Source organism: Rattus norvegicus, chromosome 3 (genome assembly GCF_036323735.1).
Source record: "Rattus norvegicus strain BN/NHsdMcwi chromosome 3, GRCr8, whole genome shotgun sequence".
Lineage (NCBI taxonomy): Eukaryota > Metazoa > Chordata > Mammalia > Rodentia > Muridae > Rattus > Rattus norvegicus.
Genome location: NC_086021.1, coordinates 143,677,233 through 143,695,882, shown reverse-complemented (window position 1 = coordinate 143,695,882; position 18,650 = coordinate 143,677,233). Strand labels below are relative to the sequence as shown.

Below are 18,650 nucleotides of genomic sequence, written 5' to 3'. Positions count from 1 at the left end.
GAGTGAGGCTCCCTTCAGTGGTCATCCCTGCAATTTCCTGGGTATTATATTTAGGTTTAATGTTCAACAGCAGAAGCCTTTCGCAAGCTGAGCAATGACTATGAAGCCGGATCCCTTTTATAACACAATGTGTACTATGTTAATAGTTTCCATTTTAAAACCCTAAAATGTTGACGAAGAAATGACATTTTTAAAAGTGTTTACCCTTCACATCCATTAAAACATTGAGAACAATTTCTACCTAATCCTTGGCAGACCCATCTACCCGGAGAGTTATCCCCCTTTCGTTGGCTTGGGATCAATTTTACATCAGTTCTAATGAACTGCCCCAAGTCACAGATGTCTTGTGTTATGGACCTATTAATAATGACATGTGCGTATGCGAACACACACACACACACACACACACACACACACACACATCCATGACAATGCCAAAATATCTAGGCCATTTCTAGAAGGGTTGTGGTAATGATTTCGTATGTGAACATGCTGGACAGGGATCCACAGAACCTCAGTAGGCCTCCAGCTCTGTGGTATGACAGCATGGTGGGAGAAGGGAAACTAGTGAAACCAGAACTACTGGTTAGAAGTTCTTGGATCATAATATTGTGTTGCACTAAGTCCATTTTCCAAATCTTATGGAAAAAAATAAATGAAGCATAATATAGTTCCACCCCAAACACTGCCACACATACTCTGTCCCCCACAACAGCAAATCTACTCTAAGTACGGGCATACTCTTGTCTACCTGACAAGAGTCCTAGGGTGATTTGGGTAAGATAAGATAAGGATCTTATCTTTCAATAAGATAAGGATCGTTCTGAATGTCTTTGGGAACAACTACCAATCAGGCCACCCAGAGGGTTTTTTTTTTCTTCTAAGATTTATTTATTATCTACAAGTACACTGTAGCTGTCTTCAGACACATCAGAAGAGGGCATCAGATCCCATTACAGATGGTTGTGAGCCACCATGTGGTTGCTGGGATTTGAACTCAGGACCTCAGGAAGAGCAGTCAGTGCTCCTAACCACTGAGCCATCTCCAGCCCCCCTTTTTTTCCCCCAGAGGGGTTTTAATAAGCGTCTAAACCTGACTTGTTAAGAAAAAAATATTATTGAAAACCTCCCCTCCCTTGAGCAGTAACAAGGCAGCAAAGAATCGTACATGTGGATTTGTTCAGCGTCACAGTAACTGCATGTGATCTGTGACCTGGTAGGTGTGCGTGAAGGTTGAATAAAAGGGATACTGCACAGGGTCATTCTTACGCCATCAACATATTCCAGCCTCTCATAAGTAAGCATCGCAGACACATCAGCTGGACACTTAGGTTCACAAGCCCCACGAACTATGAAATGGGCCAAAATGATGGTGTCTAGGATGATTCTGGCCTGTGTGACGGTGTGAAGGGGGTATGGAGACATTTGCACAGGGGCACAGAATCAAGGCTCTGGTATAGAGTGGAGTATGTAAACGGAGAAGCAGGATAAGAAATCTGGAAAGGGCCAGGTCCCGCAGCTCAATGATATCCACCCATTCAAATGCTCTGCTCTTGTGACTTGTTTGTCTTGCGTGTTAGAGATGGGTCAGTCCAGGACAGCAGCACTCTTCTGTGCTTTGTGGCTTTACAAGTCTGTGCCTTTACTGAAGTCCCTCTCCAGAGTCAACGTCAACATGAACTTGAGTAGAGAAATCTGGGAAGAGGGGCTTGGGATGCAGGGAGTCTGTGTTTGCTCCAGGTTAAGTCACATTAACTCCTGGCTTCATGTGGGTCTGAGCCAGGCTTCTTTGACGTCCATGAAGGCTTACATAAACATCAAACAATATGACCCTAGAGAGTTTAGTCAAGAATTCCCATAGCTACCCTTACAAGCCCTTACAGCTACACACAGACCATTAGCAGAGCCTAAACTGTGAAAGGAACTGAGAGGCAGAGAAGAGGGATGCGTGGGGACTCCTCCCGGGGTGAAACGCATCAGAGCTATTAAAGAGCATATGGGCAGGAAGCTATGGATAAGCCAAAGACTGTGGTGTATTGCCGCAGCCACTGAATTTAGGCAAAGCCCCACCTTCTCTGGGGACCAGATAAACAGCGACCTTGAATGGGGCAGTGCTGGCCAGAGGGCACGGACCTGCCAGAAGACCAGAGTACTGTACTGTCACAGTAGGGATCCTGAAAGAGGGAGGGGGGAGTTGTTGCTCAGGTTGGGGGGGGCACCTGATATAAATCACGAAAGCCAGGTGATTGACAAAGATTAAAATTCGGTGCTACAATCTTCAGACATTCTTTACCACAGTTACTGCTTGCTGTGCTGGGGAAGTTACAACTTCCATGCATGATTTTTACAAACTGAGCCACTTAAGGGCAGAAACTAAACTTCCGGAAATACCTTGAAGGCAAAGAGCTTTTGTGGTGATGTCATAGCAGGGTGGGTCTTTGGTTTGATTCGGTGAAGGTGATGCTGAGAATCACGTGTCTGACTTACCTCCTCACTGGGATTTTGCCACTTGTGTTGGTCAGAAAGGCCAGTTTCATCCAGCTGAAAAACAAGAGCGACACTGCCTCAGAACCTACCAGCAGCAGGTCCCACAGCCCCTGCTCAAGCTCACTGACAACTTCAGAGAGAAGCTTCTTCGCTCAGAACACCTATTCTAAAACTCAAATTATTACGATACGAATTTAGGGCCCTCAGGTTTTAATATACCCAGTAACATTCGAATTTAAGACAAGTTAACTACTATTTTAATGTGTCCTGGCAACATTTGACTGCATATTTACAGCGAAATAGCCACATCTGAAATTCAAATTGAACTGAGAGGCCTATGTTTTAAAATCTGACACCATTAGGGGAATTAGACCTTGGACATTTGCACTGAGCAAAACACATTTGTCTATGCTTGTGCTGTTCTGCTCTTCATTAAAATGTACAGGTAATAAACGAAACTGTCTAGCCTTAGACCAAGGACCAACGGGGATTTGCCAGTCCCAGCGTCCAAAGTTAGGGTGGACAATGAGTGGGAGCCTTCCTTCATCTTCAACCCCAGAGAAAGGCTCAGAATGCTAGGTAACTCTGCCTTGCCCAAGTTCTCAGGACATGTGGGGAACCAGAACATTCCAGAACATACTGGAATAATCAAGATTGTTCTCAGCTAATGACTCTTAGTCCTACTATTTCTAGTCACTAACAGTCTAACAATTTCCAAATTATCATGGCTCTGGGAAAGTTTCTATCTTAAGTTCCAGAAGCACAAGTTGCTATTTTGTTTGGGAGGTGTTTTAGGGACAAAAGGAGGGAGGGAGGCAGAATGGGCAGGGAGCTGGCTTAAGCAAACTTGTGTTTCAACTAGTTTTACTGGTTTTTATAGGATATATACCGCTCTTGAGGAAATACGGGCTGGCGCTGTTACCCCATTTGAATCTGTTGTGGAAATAGGAGTATAATCTCCCAGGCATGGAGACTTCCATTTAGCAGAGACTCATCCTCTGGACAAGTAAGCAGGTCCGTACCCTTGCTAAGCAGCCTGTGGCTGCGTGAGCAGTGGCTCCTTTGCCCAAAGATCTGGTGTCTGCATATTGGACATTCAAGTGTAAGTACGATCCATTGAACCCAACACCCAAAGTCACCCACATTCACTAGGTTCTCTTTGAGAACGGATGTACAATGACTCGGAGGAAGGAAATGAAGCTTAACAGCAAATAGGAAGCCTTCACAACTCCTTTCCACCAAGGATGCCAGACACTGGGCCAGGCACTTTCTGACTGCATCCACATGGGAATCTGGTTCGAAAATGGGGACTGTGAGGCTAAAGATCTGCTCAAAGTGTCAAACGAGGATTGACAGCCCGGAGTCCATACAGTTGGTACCTGCTGGCCATCCACGATGAAAGAGCAGCGAGTGCCTAAGGAACTGGCTTGTTGGCCCATTGAGCAGGGTGACGGACCACTGGACCACTCTCCTGGTGCTAGGGTCTCACTGTCAGAGATGGAAGCTTACTTCCACAAGCTTATCTGCATCTTCATCATATGCTCGTCTTGGTACCTCACAGCTATGTGTCATCTGCTGTCACTATGAAGCCACAGTACAATTTTGCAGCTGCGCACAATTAACAGACCACTGCTTTTCTGTGATTTTTACTTGAGAACCATGCATTTGACCCAGAAATGTATCTGAACAGGGTGACTGACAGTGTAATAAGCCACTTGGGACTCCAGGAACAGTGACCTGCACTAAGAGCTTCAGATCCCGACTGAACCATTGACTGAAATTTCTAAAGAAATAGTAAAGAACCCTGACCACATATTAAACAGGAAGCAGTATCCTTGGGGCACAGGACTTTGTGTTTTACTTACGCAGTGGATGCTTTTCTAAAGGCTTCTCTTGACTGTATCTCTAAATTGTCAGTTTCTTGCAGTGGAGACCTGAGGTACCCTACAACTCATCCTACAGGCAAGGCATGCAAAGCTATCCATGGAGTTTAGGAGACAAAACAATACTTGATACCTTTTGTCTGTTCCAGGTCTTGTGATGAGGACATCACACGTGCCTTGCTATGTGGTTTAAATGCAGGTGGAAGTTGGTCAACTTCCAAAGTCAGAGGTTCAGAGGGAAAGTTGGACACTGGCCTGATCTACATGATGCAGTGCTCCCCTCCTAGTCAGAACACTTACTCAGTAACTCCTTAGAACAAAAGGCATTGCAAACAAAACTCACTGTTTCTTGAGGCATGTCATCGGACTGACGTTGTTTGCCCTGAAGTTGTGAATGATTGATCTCAGGCCTTCTACCCATTGCTGAAAAAGGAAGAAAAAGAAAAAAAAATGTCCACAGTGAGCAGTCTTCTGTAGCCAGGTACAGGTTTTTTTTTTTTTTTTTTATTAGACAGCCCATCTCCTCTGTGTAATAAAACTACAGACTCTTCTTCTATGCCCTCCTGCACACAGGCTTCTACATCCTACACACTTGTATTTTATTCTTTAATATGCAGCTTTCATTTTTCCCATTAAGTTAAATGTGGCATCTGCAATGCCATAAAAGACTGGGTTGCCTCTAAGGGAAGCCACCCACCGGCTGGCCTGCTAAGCTTCCTACTTGTGGCCTGTTTAAATGGAAGCCTTATTATCTTACTTGCTCAGCCTTTCGTAAGCCATGCTGTGCAGTACACGCTGATACATTTACCTCTTCCGTTTCAGAGGACAAACGTGACGAGGCCCCTCACTGCAGTGTCCGGCTAACTCCATCTGGCCTGCTTACATAGCTTACCTGTTTGTCTTTTCCAGCAAGGCCTTAAAAAGTAAAAGATTCCTTACCTGCTGCCCCAGTACCCAGAGCAAGCAGGGATATGTGCACATAACTTCTGTATAAGGACGTGAACCTCAGCTTCAGTTCATACCATCACTCCATGGGTTTACAAGGAAAAGTGAAGACAGATTAAGCATGACGGGAAGGAACTTTGGGTCTGTAAAAGGGCATTTTTCTAGAAAAGGTTAGTCCATGAACTGAGGCCAACACTGGCCCTGGATCTAAGGTCTGATGCTAACGAATGCCATAAAAGAATGGCACATTGTTGACATGCTTTGCAGCCAACTGGTGCTTGGGAAGAAACAGACCTAAGGCTCCTCCCCAGCCCACTCTTTACCTCCTTGGGGTTGTAGCCACTGCCAAGAGGAGAAAGAGATTTTGGAATAAGAAGTAACACGAATGTGAACGCCACTGTTGTTGATCCTAGGCTTCCTTAAATTCAAATTGAACGGAGCTAAAATCGGATGTCTCAGTTGACATTCCAGTGCTCCAAGGCCATGACGAGAACTCTAGGCAGTGTCCTGAGAGTGCCCAGGAGAAACACCCTTGTCATCCCGGAAGTTCCTGTTACGCAGCACGGCCCAATAGCACCAGGCTTCAAATCATTAGACAAGAGATTCCATCTCTGAAAACCCTGACCTCTATAACGGCGTGGTTTGGGTCTTGCTATTTGATGTCTTCTCATGTTAATTTTGGTAAAAACACACAGAACAGAAATGTTTCCGTCTCAGGGGCTTTAGCTGATCCTGCATGTCCTGCACCCATCACCCCATCTGTGCCTCTCCCTCTGACCCTCACTGGTTTGTTTCCTGGGTCTATGTTTTCTATTATGTTAAGTATCTCGAGCAAGAATAATCACACAGGATTTACCATGTTCTGACTGGCTTACTTCTCTAGGCATAAGGTTTTCATTTAACATGTCCAATTCTGCCTTGTTAAGGTGGAATTCAATTGTGTGGGCATGCCACGGCCCATCCATCCATTTCTTCTCTCCATGGACACCCGAGCTCCTTCGTTCTGGATACTGTAAATAACTGATACAAATTATTTTGCATAAATGCCCGCAGGCAGGACCACAGGACCACATGAGGATGCTTTCAACTTTTAAAGAAAATGCCGTTCTGCTTTCTGTGACAGCTCTGTCATCTTGCAAGTCTACCAACAGGGCTGAGGGTGCTAACTTCTACATCCTCACTGGGGCCATCCTGTTGGGTGTGAGGCTAATGGCTTTTATTGCCTTGGAGAGGTCCAGACATTGCTAACAGCTTTCTGACTGAAGAACTCTGAGAGGCACCTTTCCTTTTGCAGCTAGCAAAGGCCATTTTCTGAGAACCGCAAATAGCATCAAAGGCTTCAACAAACAGGTGAGGTCTGGGTACAGAGAGAGAAGCAAGAAACGAAATAGCAGCTTTAAAGAATTGCTTCATTTCTCATTACCAGACCTCTCTTCCTCTGTCAGGCTAAATATGGACTTGGCTCCCCGGAGATTATTGAATATCCTGTTACTGGCCTAACAAACCACAGCCCCACAGTTTCCCAGGAGCAGACAGAAAAAGCACAAATAATTTGGATGGCATTAACTGTGGGTATTTTTCTCAACCTGAAGGTTTGAGATATGTTCCAAAACACAGAACAAAGTCCACAGTTTCCTAGGGCACAGGAGGAGTGCCCGGTACAGAGAAACAACAGTTTTAGTTGTTTCTAGAAATAATCACCAGACACTGGGGGAGGGGAGGTATTTAGGTGGGTTTTTTTTGTTTGTTTGTTTGTTTTACTTTTGTTTTGCTTTGTTTTTATTTTTCTGTTTTGGTTTTTAAATAGCATTGGGGAAGACTCTTGTTCATTAGAATGCAAAGGTGACCTCCTTTGATATCACCACTCATGACAGAACACACCCGTTGCCAATGCCACCGCCGTCCCCAGGGCTAGCTCAGCACTGGGAGGGAGGCTGTGATGTGGGCAAAGGGCCTTAGAGTCACAGAGCAGCTTGCTTGGGGCAGGTCCCCATGTTGGGAGGTTTTCCCCCAATGGCTTATTCCATGCTCCCTGTGCAGTGAGGAACGCCTTTCAGATCTGCCCCAGTTCCCCTCAGGCCAGAGCACAGAGCATGAGTGCATCTCATGGTTCTTTGCAAACGGTAGGTAGCTCAGGGGCCAGCAGGTGTCAGTACAGTCCCATTGATTCTCTGATTATTTCCAGATTAACCGTTTTTAATGTGGCGACTTAAGATAAACCCGTTTGAAGTGCTGTCGATTAACTTGAATAATTTAGCAGCATGACACCCTTCGAGGTGTATCTCTGAGCCATCGGACAACAGATACGCCTTGGTGGGGACTTGGGCTTGCCCCAAGTGGGCACTTTCTGGTCCTGCTGTTCTGAGTGGACACACACAGCAGGGGCACCAGGCAACTTCACCAAAACAGGAAATAGCACTTGAATACAGAGAGGCCTGGCTTCCCCACTAAAGTCTCACCTTTCTTTTATATTTTAGTTGTATTTATTTTATTTGTGCTGAATATTGAAGCCAAAGCCAGGAGCATATTAAATATACATATTAGCACTGATAACCACTTTATTCTCTTACTCTTTAATCCTTTCTAATACGTTATAAATTAACTTGACCTATTGTATCCCTTCTCAGGAAAATGGAATCCTTGAGGAGTCTTGTGTAGGATTTCCTGGGCATTTGGGAGAGGGAGAGGGGACACTGGGCCTGGCTTCTATCACTCCTTGACCTGATTTTCTTCATGCAGACAGCCAGACATCAAGCATCCAGCTCCTGGCAAATGTCTGGGCCTTCCTCATTATGCGTCTGGCTGCTATAGAACTCTGGAAAACAGTCACAAACAAGAGAACCCCTCCTCATTCAGAGGATACAGAAACACACAATAACTGGACTAAACCCACAAGAATTTAGACTGAGTAGATACAGCAACGATTTTCCTTTAAAACAATGCTTCTCAACCTTCCTGATGCTGCAGTCCTTTAACACAGTTCCTCATGTTGTGGCCACCCCAACCATAAAATTATTTCGTTGCTACTTCAGAACTGTTATTAATCATAATGTAAATGTCTGTGTTTGTCTACTTAATCCTGTGAAAGGGTTGCTCGACCCCCAAAAGGGTCATGACACACAGGTTGAGAGCCACTATTTTACAAGGTGGTTACCTCAAGTTCAAGGTGAGATGGATCTACAAAGCTCCAGGACAGCCTGTGGTTTAGCTTCCTCCTCCCTTTTCCATGTCCCAGATCCCAGTCCAGCTCCTTCTAGAGTCCCCAAACCTCCTTATTCACCAGAGGAAACCACCCACAGAATTTCACTTCATTCTTCTGTCCCTGCCTTATATACTGTGGGGGTCCCACAGACTTGCTAGTTAAAGTAGCCAGGAGTGCCAGCCTGGGTTAAACCTTAAGAGCCTCCCATCCCTGGTTTCCCTCTCTTCCTCCTTTCTTCCTTCTTTCCCCTTCCCTCTCCTTTCATTCCCTCCTTTCAGGAACAGCAGCAAGATAACTTGGAAGTTATTTAAATGTAAATGATCATGATCATGTCCAACCTCTTGACTCAGTACACAGGCATGAGGACTCAGAAGATGGAGAACGGAAATCTATTTCTTTTTAATTTGGGGGGAGAGAGCCATAAATGGAAGATGGGGGCTTTGCCACTGACCTACAGCCTCATCCCTCAGCAATGTGTTTCTCTCTCTCTCTGTCTCTCTCTCTCTGTCTCTCTGTCTCTGTCTCTCTCTGTCTCTCTGTCTCTCTCTGTGTCTCTGTCTCTGTCTCTGTCTCTGTCTCTCTCTCTCTCTCTCTCTCTCTCTCTCTCTCTCTCTCTCTCCTAGCCAAGGGGCAGCAGGGAACTTGTTAGAAATAGAGATTCAGGTGTCTTCTCATACCCCCTGGATCAGCCAGGTGAGTCTTGCATATTCATTTGAAATACACGATGCATCTAAAAGAGTAATAATTTCTCCCAATTTGCTAGACTCCCACTGCCCCATTCAGGAAGGTCTAGCTACGTTTGTTTTCTGTTTTACTTTATTTAAGCCATAATAAAATGCTATAATTGGGTAGCTTGTAGACAAAATACATAAAGTTCTCGTATTTCTGGACACTGGGAAGACTAGGATCGAGATACCAGCAAATGAGGTGTTTGGTGAGTACCCATGCTCTACTTCAAAGAGGCTTACTCTAACCCAGTGATGCCTTATGGGAGGTCCTGAAAATTAGAAGAGTAGGAACCAAGCAGCCAGAAGGAACTACATATTAACTTGGGCTCTTCTCTGTTTATCTTTGTCCTGTTCCTTGTCAACCATGAGATGAAGAACTTCCTCTGTCATGTGCTCCTGCCATGGTGTTCTGCCCAAGCATACACATCTTAGCTACTACATCTCTACTGTTGTCACAAAATGCCATGACGAAAGCAATTTAAGGGAGAAAGAGTGTATTCTGGCTTAAAACTCAAACTATCTTCCATCATGGTGGGGAGGTCTAAATGGGATGAGACTGAGGGCCCCATTCCTCCTGTCAAGAAGCAGAAGGGAATGAATGCTTGCTTGCTAATAGTGAGCTCATTTTCTCTATTTTTATTCAGCCCTGGATCCCCTGACTATGGAATGGTCCCACCCACAATTAAGATGGAACCCTACTTTAATTAATGTCAAGCTAATATTCCCCAGACATGCTGAGAAGTTCAGCTTGCAAGTTCTAGAGTCTATGTCACTAACCATCATAGGGGCCATGCACCCAAAGGATTGAACCTTCTAAAACCTTGTGACAATTAACCCTCCTTTTAGGCTGTTTCCTCATGTATTTCACAGTCATGGATGGGAAGACTAGTGAATATATGAGTAATTTTGGAGCAGGTTTTTCCAGCTGATAATTTAAGTGTCTCCTAGGTCCTTATCCTGAACGAAAAGAATCAGTAATCCCATGAGTGGGTTTCCATTATTTTGCACTTTAACTTTGAAGGTAACTTAAATGCAAGAATCACTAATAGTACCCTTATGTAAGGAGAGAACAAGACAATAGAAGGAGATGTAATCACTACAGAATGAGCCTACAACAGGAAACTGGTGCCTTCTTCATCAGTAACTGGGGGCCCGTCTTATTTTGTCATTCATTTTCCTCATGAATAATTTATATATAATAACCATTTGGCTTTTGAATCAAGTCTTCCAAATGAGGAAAAACTACTCTCAGAGTGAGCTCGGCCAATTGGGACATTTCTATATTTTAAATCTTCATTCCTTGGTTCTTTACAAAGCTTCTCAAGCACCCACATGTCCCACTGCACTGCTGAAACAGTTTATGGAGTTTCAGTTATTACAAAGGTTGTGCAAGCAGACACAGGCAGCTTGACTGAGAAGATAAAACACAGACAGGGAACCCCTGGAGCTATTGGTTTCTAGGGTCTTCTAGGCAGCAGGAGGTGGCCTAGGAGAAGCCTTTTGGAGTAAGAGCATCTCCTGCCAGAAGGAGGCTTTTGCCCTAAATCAAGATAATGGCTTACTGGAAGGCCTACTAGAACACCAGGTACAGAAAGCAGATAGCAGTGCACTTCTTGGGACAGTGGTAATATCGAGCCTATGACTTGGGTCACTGACTGCAGTCGGCACCCTGAAGACCAAGGCTAGAGCCAGTGCAGAAGCAAGGGATTCCTTCAGAAACAAACAGTTCAAATTCTTATGTCATCATCGCCCTCAACACAGGACTCAAGTCCAAGAACTAAGAAACTGTAGAGGGTAGAGGTTAAGAGAAAACAGTAGCTGGCCACCAAATGACACACCGTCTAATGATCTGAATACTTTGTATTCAGGTATGAAATTATCAAAGAATATATTAATAATAACAATCAAAATAAATAAAGTAGAATAAAAATAAGTCATGTCAACTACTTTCTCTTGGCTCTACCACATAGATAAAGTCCAGCATTCAGCATATCTCCCAAGGTGTTGGCACTCCCACATGCAAACAGGCAGATGATGATAGTGTCAAAGGGAAGAACAAACCAGGCAAGGAAACGTGAAAGTCACCACCAACAAAGCGTGTGTAAAAAGAGTAAGATGTCAGGGTTGGATTATACTGACAGAGCTGAGACAAGGCCCACAAAAAGCATGAGACAGACAGTGGGATTCCTTAACAACTAGCAAACTACAGAGACCAGTGACCAGGAAACTACGAGGGATCTGTCTGCAACTCAAGAGAAGTAATACAGCCCAATCATAATCACATAGGCCTTTGGGAAATGACTGAAATTCTCACAACGTATCCAAGTTTGGAAAGAGAGATGGGGGAATGGAAGGGAGTGACTGGGACCTTTTCCTTGACATGGCCTGCAAGTCTCCAAGCCACACATACTCTTCATCCTGTTTTGTTTCCAGAGAGAAGCTGGAGAGAGTTAAAGGGGGAATGGATTCCTAGATCACCTTCTGAGCATGGAGAATGGGGCCTGGTAGGATGCAGGCTGCCTGCTAGGCACATGGGTGGCTGTGTTTGACAGAGCTGGCGAGGCTTGGGCTCTGTTTAGATACTGCTGCCCACAAATAGCATAGTCATTCAGACGGTCAAAACAGGCTGTCAGTCTTGCTTGACAACAATCTTGACAACACTGGATAGTTAGGTCAAAAAGGACCTCTAAATAGTCACTAGAGAAGAGAGGACAAAGTGCTGTTCTGGGTAATAACTCAGGCAAGTGTCACTTCAGATGCCATATGTCCACTGGCATTACTCAACATTTTTTTATTTTTTATTTGCTTTGCCTAAGCCTGATTTCAGAGATATCTTGTAATAGGTCCTTTTTAATCAATAGAATCTTACTCTACTTTCCCCATATGTGCACAGACTGTTACATATTCAACAGAAGAAAGAAAACCGCGGCTTTATCCTTTACCTCCTGACATAGATAAATGGCATCTATTAATACTTCAAAGTACATGGTACACCTATATTCTTACAAAGCCCAAAAAGCAGTTGAAAAAAAATTGAAGTAATCTTGTTTATTTCAGCAAATTGGCATTCATGTGGGAGTCTCTAAAATATTTGAAGAACTTTAAAACTTTGAGAAAATCAAAAAGCATCAATCTTCGCATGTCAGAAACCACCAGTTTGGTTAGAGCTGTATTTGTCTCAACTGTTCATTCTACAGCATCCTCATGATGAAGAACGGGGAAGTATCTAATGAATTCAAAGCCATACATGAACATGTATGTATGTGTGTGTATGTATGTATGTATGTATGTATGTATGTATGTTTGTATGTATTGAAGCCTGTCACCAGAGTGCCCAAGCATTATTTCAGTCCAAAGTCAGTATTATTATGACCTGCAGATCATGTTACCTGCCCAGTTTCTATGCTTCCAAAAATCATTCAGGGGTCCTCTGGCTCTACCCAGCTAAGCAGTATCAACCTATTGAGATCAAACAAGTCAGATCTATAGGGAAACCTATAAACTCTGAGTATCAACATAAGAGGTGTTAGAAGTGATATAAACTACAGAGTCTTGTTATCTGAGGTTCAGTTTTCTAAGGAAAGATTCTTACCATAAATTCATCCAATAGAAGGGACTAGAGGGCACAATGACAATGGATGGAATGTTCACAGCATCAATAAATAGTAATTGCTAAGACTTCATCACTGTTTGGGTACTGCTGTAATAACGTCGGGCTGAATGAAGCCTCTGTAACATCTCTGTTCTGTCTATAGAGAAGCATTTCTGAAACATTTCACTTGGTATTGTTTCAGAAGTAAAAAGCTCTTTCAAAAGTAGAAAACCCACGCTCCTCTCTGCTGAGCTGCACATGAGAAGAGAGGAGCTCTGAAGGTACTGTCTCTTGCTTGACTAGGCTACAGACCAACAGTGTTGAGATGGTAGCTTTCTCGAAGCACATACATCCCACCGAAGACCAACCTCACTAAAGTTATTCACTTAAATGCTACACGAAAACCATCTTATGTTACAGGTAAAGGGGCTGCTCACACTTTTGTCTTTATACTGGTAAGAGAAATTCATAGCTGTGAGCTGCAGCACAGCAGGGTTAGAACTTGAGATCTAGAGCCAAGCCTGGCACCGAGGGCGTACAGTGTCACTGATGGTGTGACCTAGGCGAGCTCATCTCTCGGGCCCTTATCTTTAGATAAGGAAGACCATCATTAATGTTCATCCAGTTGTGATTTTGTGACACTAAATAATATTTTGAACAGTGTCTGACACACACCTAAAATGCTTGGGTCTAGAAGTGTTTGAGATTTCTTCACACTGGAATGTCTGGATTATGTGCATTTATGACATAATAAGATAATACACGGGCTTAATTACGTTTTCATTGTTATGAAAATGCACCATGGCCACTTGGGCAGGAAAGGGTTTATTTCATCATACATTTCCAGGTAACAAACAGTCTGTCATACTGAGAGGAGAGTAAAGATAGGGACTCAAGCAGGACGGGAACCTGGAAGCAGGAACTGATGCAGAAGCCATGGAGGAACACAGATTACTGACCTGCTCCCATAGTTGCTCAGGGGTGGTACCACCCAGTGGGCTTGGCATTCCTACAGCAATCATCAATCAAGAAACAACAGGCTTGCCAGAAGGCCAATGTAATGAGTGACTTTTCTAAATTAAGGTTCCTTCTACTAAAATGACTCAAGCTTGTGTCAAGTTAACAACAACAACAACAAAAAAAAAACAGCCAGTACCTATGGAATGAGATATCTTAGGGATGGGTCCATGTATTAAACATATAATTCATTGTGTTTTAGATAGACTTTATACACCCTGATAATTTTCACAATATATTTACCACACCTACACTGTGACTATTGCCTGTGACACCAGGCAGTCAGTCCCATCTCTCTTTCATGCCCATCCTACAGATATGGGGAGCATTTAAGATTTAGAATTCTGTTTTTTTTTAATTGTATATTTTTATTTACATTTCAAATGTTATCCCCTTTCCTGGTTTCCCGTACATAAACCCTCTTCCCATTCCCCCTCCCCCTTCTTCTATGAGGGTATTTTCCCACTCATCCACCTACCCCTTCCCACCTCCCTTCCCTGACATCACCCTATACTGGGTGGAGGTCGAGCCTTGGCAGGACCAAGAGCCTCTCCTCCCATTGGTGCTCAACAAGGCCATCCTCTGCTACATATGCAGCTGGAGCTATGGGTCTGTCCATGTGTATTCTCTGGATGGTGGTTTAGTCCCGGGGAGCTCTGGTTGGTTGATATTGCTGTTCTTATGGGGTTGCAAACCCCTTCAGCTCCTTCAATACTTTTTCTAACTCCTCCAATGGGGACCCCATTCTCAGTTCAACGGTTGGCCTCCAGCGTCCACTTCTGTATTTGTCCTGCTCTGGCTGTGCCTCTCAGGAGACAGCTATTATCAGGCTCCTGCCAGCAAGCATTCATGGCATCAGCAATGTCTGGATTTGGTGGTTGTATGCATATGAACTGAATCCTGAGATGGGGCAATCTCTGGATGATCTTTGCTTCAGTCTCCGTACTTCCTTCAAACTTTGTCTCCATATTTCTGCCTATAAACATTTTTATTCCCCTTTTAAGAAGAACTAAAGCATCTACACTTTGGTAATCCTTCTTGAGCTTCATTGGTCTGTGGATTGTACCTTGGGTAATTTGAGCTTTTGCGTTAATATCCACTTATCAGTGAGTGCATACCATGTGTGGTTTTTTGTGACTGGGTTACCTCACTCAGGATGGTATTTTCTAGTTCCATCCATTTGCCTATGAATTTTATAACATCATTGTTTTTAATAGCTGAGTAGTACTCCATTGCGTAAATGTACCACACTTTCTGTATCCATTCCTCTGTTGAAGGGCATCTGGGTTCTTTCCAGCTTCTGGCTATTATAAATAAGGCTGCTATGAGCATTGTGGAGCATGTGTCCTTGTTATAGGTTGGGGCATCTTTTGGGTATATGCCCAAGAGTGGTATAGCTGGGTTCTCAGGTAGTTCAATGTCCAATTTTCTGAGGAATCTCCAGACTGATTCCAGAATGGTTGTACCAGCTTGCAATCCCACCAACAATGGAGGAGTGTTCCTCTTTCTCCACATCCTCGCCAGCATCTGCTGTCACCTGAGGTTTTGATCTTAGCCATTCTGACTGATATGTGGTGATATCTCAGGGTTGTTTTGATTTGCATTTCCCTGATGACTAAGGATGTTGAACATTTCTGTAGGTACTTCTCACCCATTCGATATTCCTCAGCTAAGAATTATTTGTTTAGCTCTGTAACCCATTTTAATAGGGTTATTTGATTCTCTGGAGTCTAACTTCTTTGCGTATATGAAAGTAAAGATGTTCAGCTTGTCTTATTACTAGGGGTCAGCACAACTTCTGAAAAGTATATTTTTGGCTTCCAGGGCCATATGTGTTCTTGTACCATAGTTTTTATGCTTTGTTTAAGAACAGATATTACTCAGCCTTTTATTCTCTGGCTCTAAGGGCTGTGCTCCCAAACTCCTAAGTATGATTAAACTATGTTCCATATAGTAAAGCTCAGGGCAGTAGAGCTGTTATCAACTACCGTGAGGTGGCTTACCCATAGCTGTGTACTTGTGAGCTATCAGTTATATAAATGCATATATATATATATATATATATGCACACAAGTGCATGTGTACACACACACACATATGTTTTCCATGGCTGTTTTTGCTAGCAGTAAAAACTGGAGCTCAATTGAAAATGGAGAAACAATTTAAGGCTAGTGACATTTTTCCTTCCAGGAGCCAAAGGAGAAGTTCGAATTTCACAATACGCTTCTGTGGAAGTCATTCTAACTTATTCTGTATCTCCTGTTAGAGGCATCTGATAAATGAAAATTGAGGCAAAATAAGTGCTCTGGGAAGGACCTTATTGTTCCTCAACTAGTAAATTCTGGAAATACAATGGTGGGAGGGCACCAGCGAGGAACAGTATGGCCCTCACAAATACCACAGTGTCTTAAAGGGAAGTGCTCTGGATGCTGGACATTTTCTAAAGAAAAAGGAGCTAAAACTCCAAGAAAGCCTACCTCAGTGGTCACAGGGACTTGGTGACATTGACGTCCAAGACCATGTTTTAAAGACCAGCACGTGAATGTACTGAAACTTCCAGTGATAGACTGTGACACATTACGCTGATAAACAACAGGAGGCCAACTGATAAAAGGGTGCACTCGGGCTGCAGGCAAGGGTGGTGGGGGCAGAATGGGCTTCCTTTCCAGATGATGAAAATGTTATAGAACTATATGGTGGCGGTGGTGATTATACAACACTAAAGCGTAATAAAGAACACTCAATTTGCTCATTGAAACAGTGTTATGGAAAGCAAATTCCATAGTAACTTTAAGAGATGACGCAGGAACTGGAAAACTCATTTTGAGAGACTTCTGGGTTTGTTTGACTGTATTCTTCTGCACTTCTTATGCGGAACGGGGTGTAACTCCACTTTGAGCTAATAACATAAAATATACCTAAGACAGGAGACTAGGCCAATATCACCACAGATTGACTGACAGCCAGCAGCAGCAACTCCATGATGATATTTAAATGAGAGTTGGTGTACAGGACTCATCCCTCACAACTGATAACAACTGATAACTGCAAGTTGAGATAACACAATTTAGGGACACTGGGTGCCTTTAGACTGCCATCTGACACACAGCTCCAACTGAAGCCACTCTTGGACTATTTTTGTGATAGTCCATCTGAATAACAAGTCCTTTCCTTCACTCTGACAACACGGAAGCCAGCTTTCTGGGCCTGTCCAAATGTTACTCAAAGGGCCGGGTCTCCCAGCATTTGGACAGCTCCCTCTCTGGACAGTGTTTGCTTCGTTACTGGTGTGTTGTTGCAGTAAACAATTTCCCTTTACTTCTGTCTGTATTTTCATATATGCTTTTTGCCTGATTTTTCTTATTCTATTTCTCTAGCTCTGAATTATAGTAAACCTGTTAACCCAGGGACCATTTTTATTTCATTTTGCCTGTCATTTGATTAGCCAATGAAAAGATTGCTTCCCTTGTAAAAACTATACTTACTGAGGGTACGAGGAAAATTATATCGCATTTATTGATTCAGGGCAACCTCTTTTCTCTAGTGGTAACCAGGGACAAATCTGGACTCAACATTCTCATGCCTCACAAATCTTTGTCCCTGTATACAGCTCATGTGAGGTGGAGAAGCACTGAGTTTTTCATGCTCTCCCATGGGACCACTCATACCTTAGTGTCCACTTGAAGAACGTGAGCATCTTGGCCCCATGAGCATTTTTGCCTCAGTGTCTTTGAGACTGGCTCCTCGGTGACAGGACCTACTGAGACCTGCCTGGCCATACTTTGACCCCCAGGGTCTTATTAAATACAATAATCTCCTGAGAAGCTAAAACATCCATGTTATTGTTTGCTGAGCACAAGTCAGGACCTTTGAGCACCTCCATGGACTCTTCAGTATGCAACGTGGCTTGGCACTCAAAGCTACCTACCATCCTTGCCAAACTGAGAAACACAAAATTCTCATTCCAGTTTTCTCCCTGGATCTAAGGCTATGGCATGAAAATGCCAGCTGTTAGCATGCATGCACGTGTGTTCGTGCACACACACAGAGATTCCTCCCACATCCTCTGCACCTGAGACACACATATACATATACCCTTCCCTCACAGATGCACACACCCCTTCCCCTAACAGACACACATACATACACACCCCATACACACACCCTTCCTCACACAGACACAGACACAGACACACACACACACACACACACACACACAGAGAGAGAGAGAGAGAGAGAGAGAGAGAGAGAGAGAGAGATGTTGGCACATATACACACACCCTCTATGCTTGTTAGGTTTGAGCCTCACTATGAGACAATGTAGTGAAGAGACTTAGTGAATATTGAGGGGTAGGGAGAGATTCACGAGCAAGCTGCTTAAGAAGGCAGGAAGCACAGCCCACCAGTAGATGAATGCCCCTTCTCCTAGATCTAGGATGGTGGGATATTAAAGTTACTGATGGACTGTAATCCTATAGCCACACTTTCCAGTGGCAGCACAATCATCTGGAGAGCAAATCAGAACACTAGAACATGGCCCTCTGATTCAGAAGGGCTGAGGCTGGGGCTGGGGCTGGGGCTGGGGCTGGGGCTGGGGCTGGGGCTGGGGCTGGGGCTGGACATGACTTAGAAGCCCTGTGGGAGCTTCTAGAGCTTTGGGAGCCACTAGTCTATACTCTGTAACCATATGAAACCATACAAAGCAGCACTGTAATGTTCTGGGGTATCGTTCAGTGGTAGAACATTTTCCAAGAATACACAATAGACCCTGGGCATACCATACCCAAACTAACAAA

General features: G+C 43.8%; 1 protein-coding gene across 21 annotated transcripts in view; it reads right to left on the bottom strand.

Moving 5' to 3' along the window:
• Plcb4 (phospholipase C, beta 4) overlaps positions 1 to 18,650 on the bottom strand; it is a 369,409-nt gene that overhangs the window by 79,247 nt on the left and 271,512 nt on the right. For all 21 annotated transcript variants that reach the window (XM_063283129.1, XM_063283132.1, XM_063283131.1 and 18 more), the window contains 2 exons: positions 4,714 to 4,793; positions 2,488 to 2,541 (listed from right to left, as the gene is read on the bottom strand). In XM_063283129.1, coding sequence (XP_063139199.1) covers positions 2,488 to 2,541; positions 4,714 to 4,793 — 134 coding nt within the window. The remainder of the gene's footprint in view (positions 1 to 2,487; positions 2,542 to 4,713; positions 4,794 to 18,650) is intronic.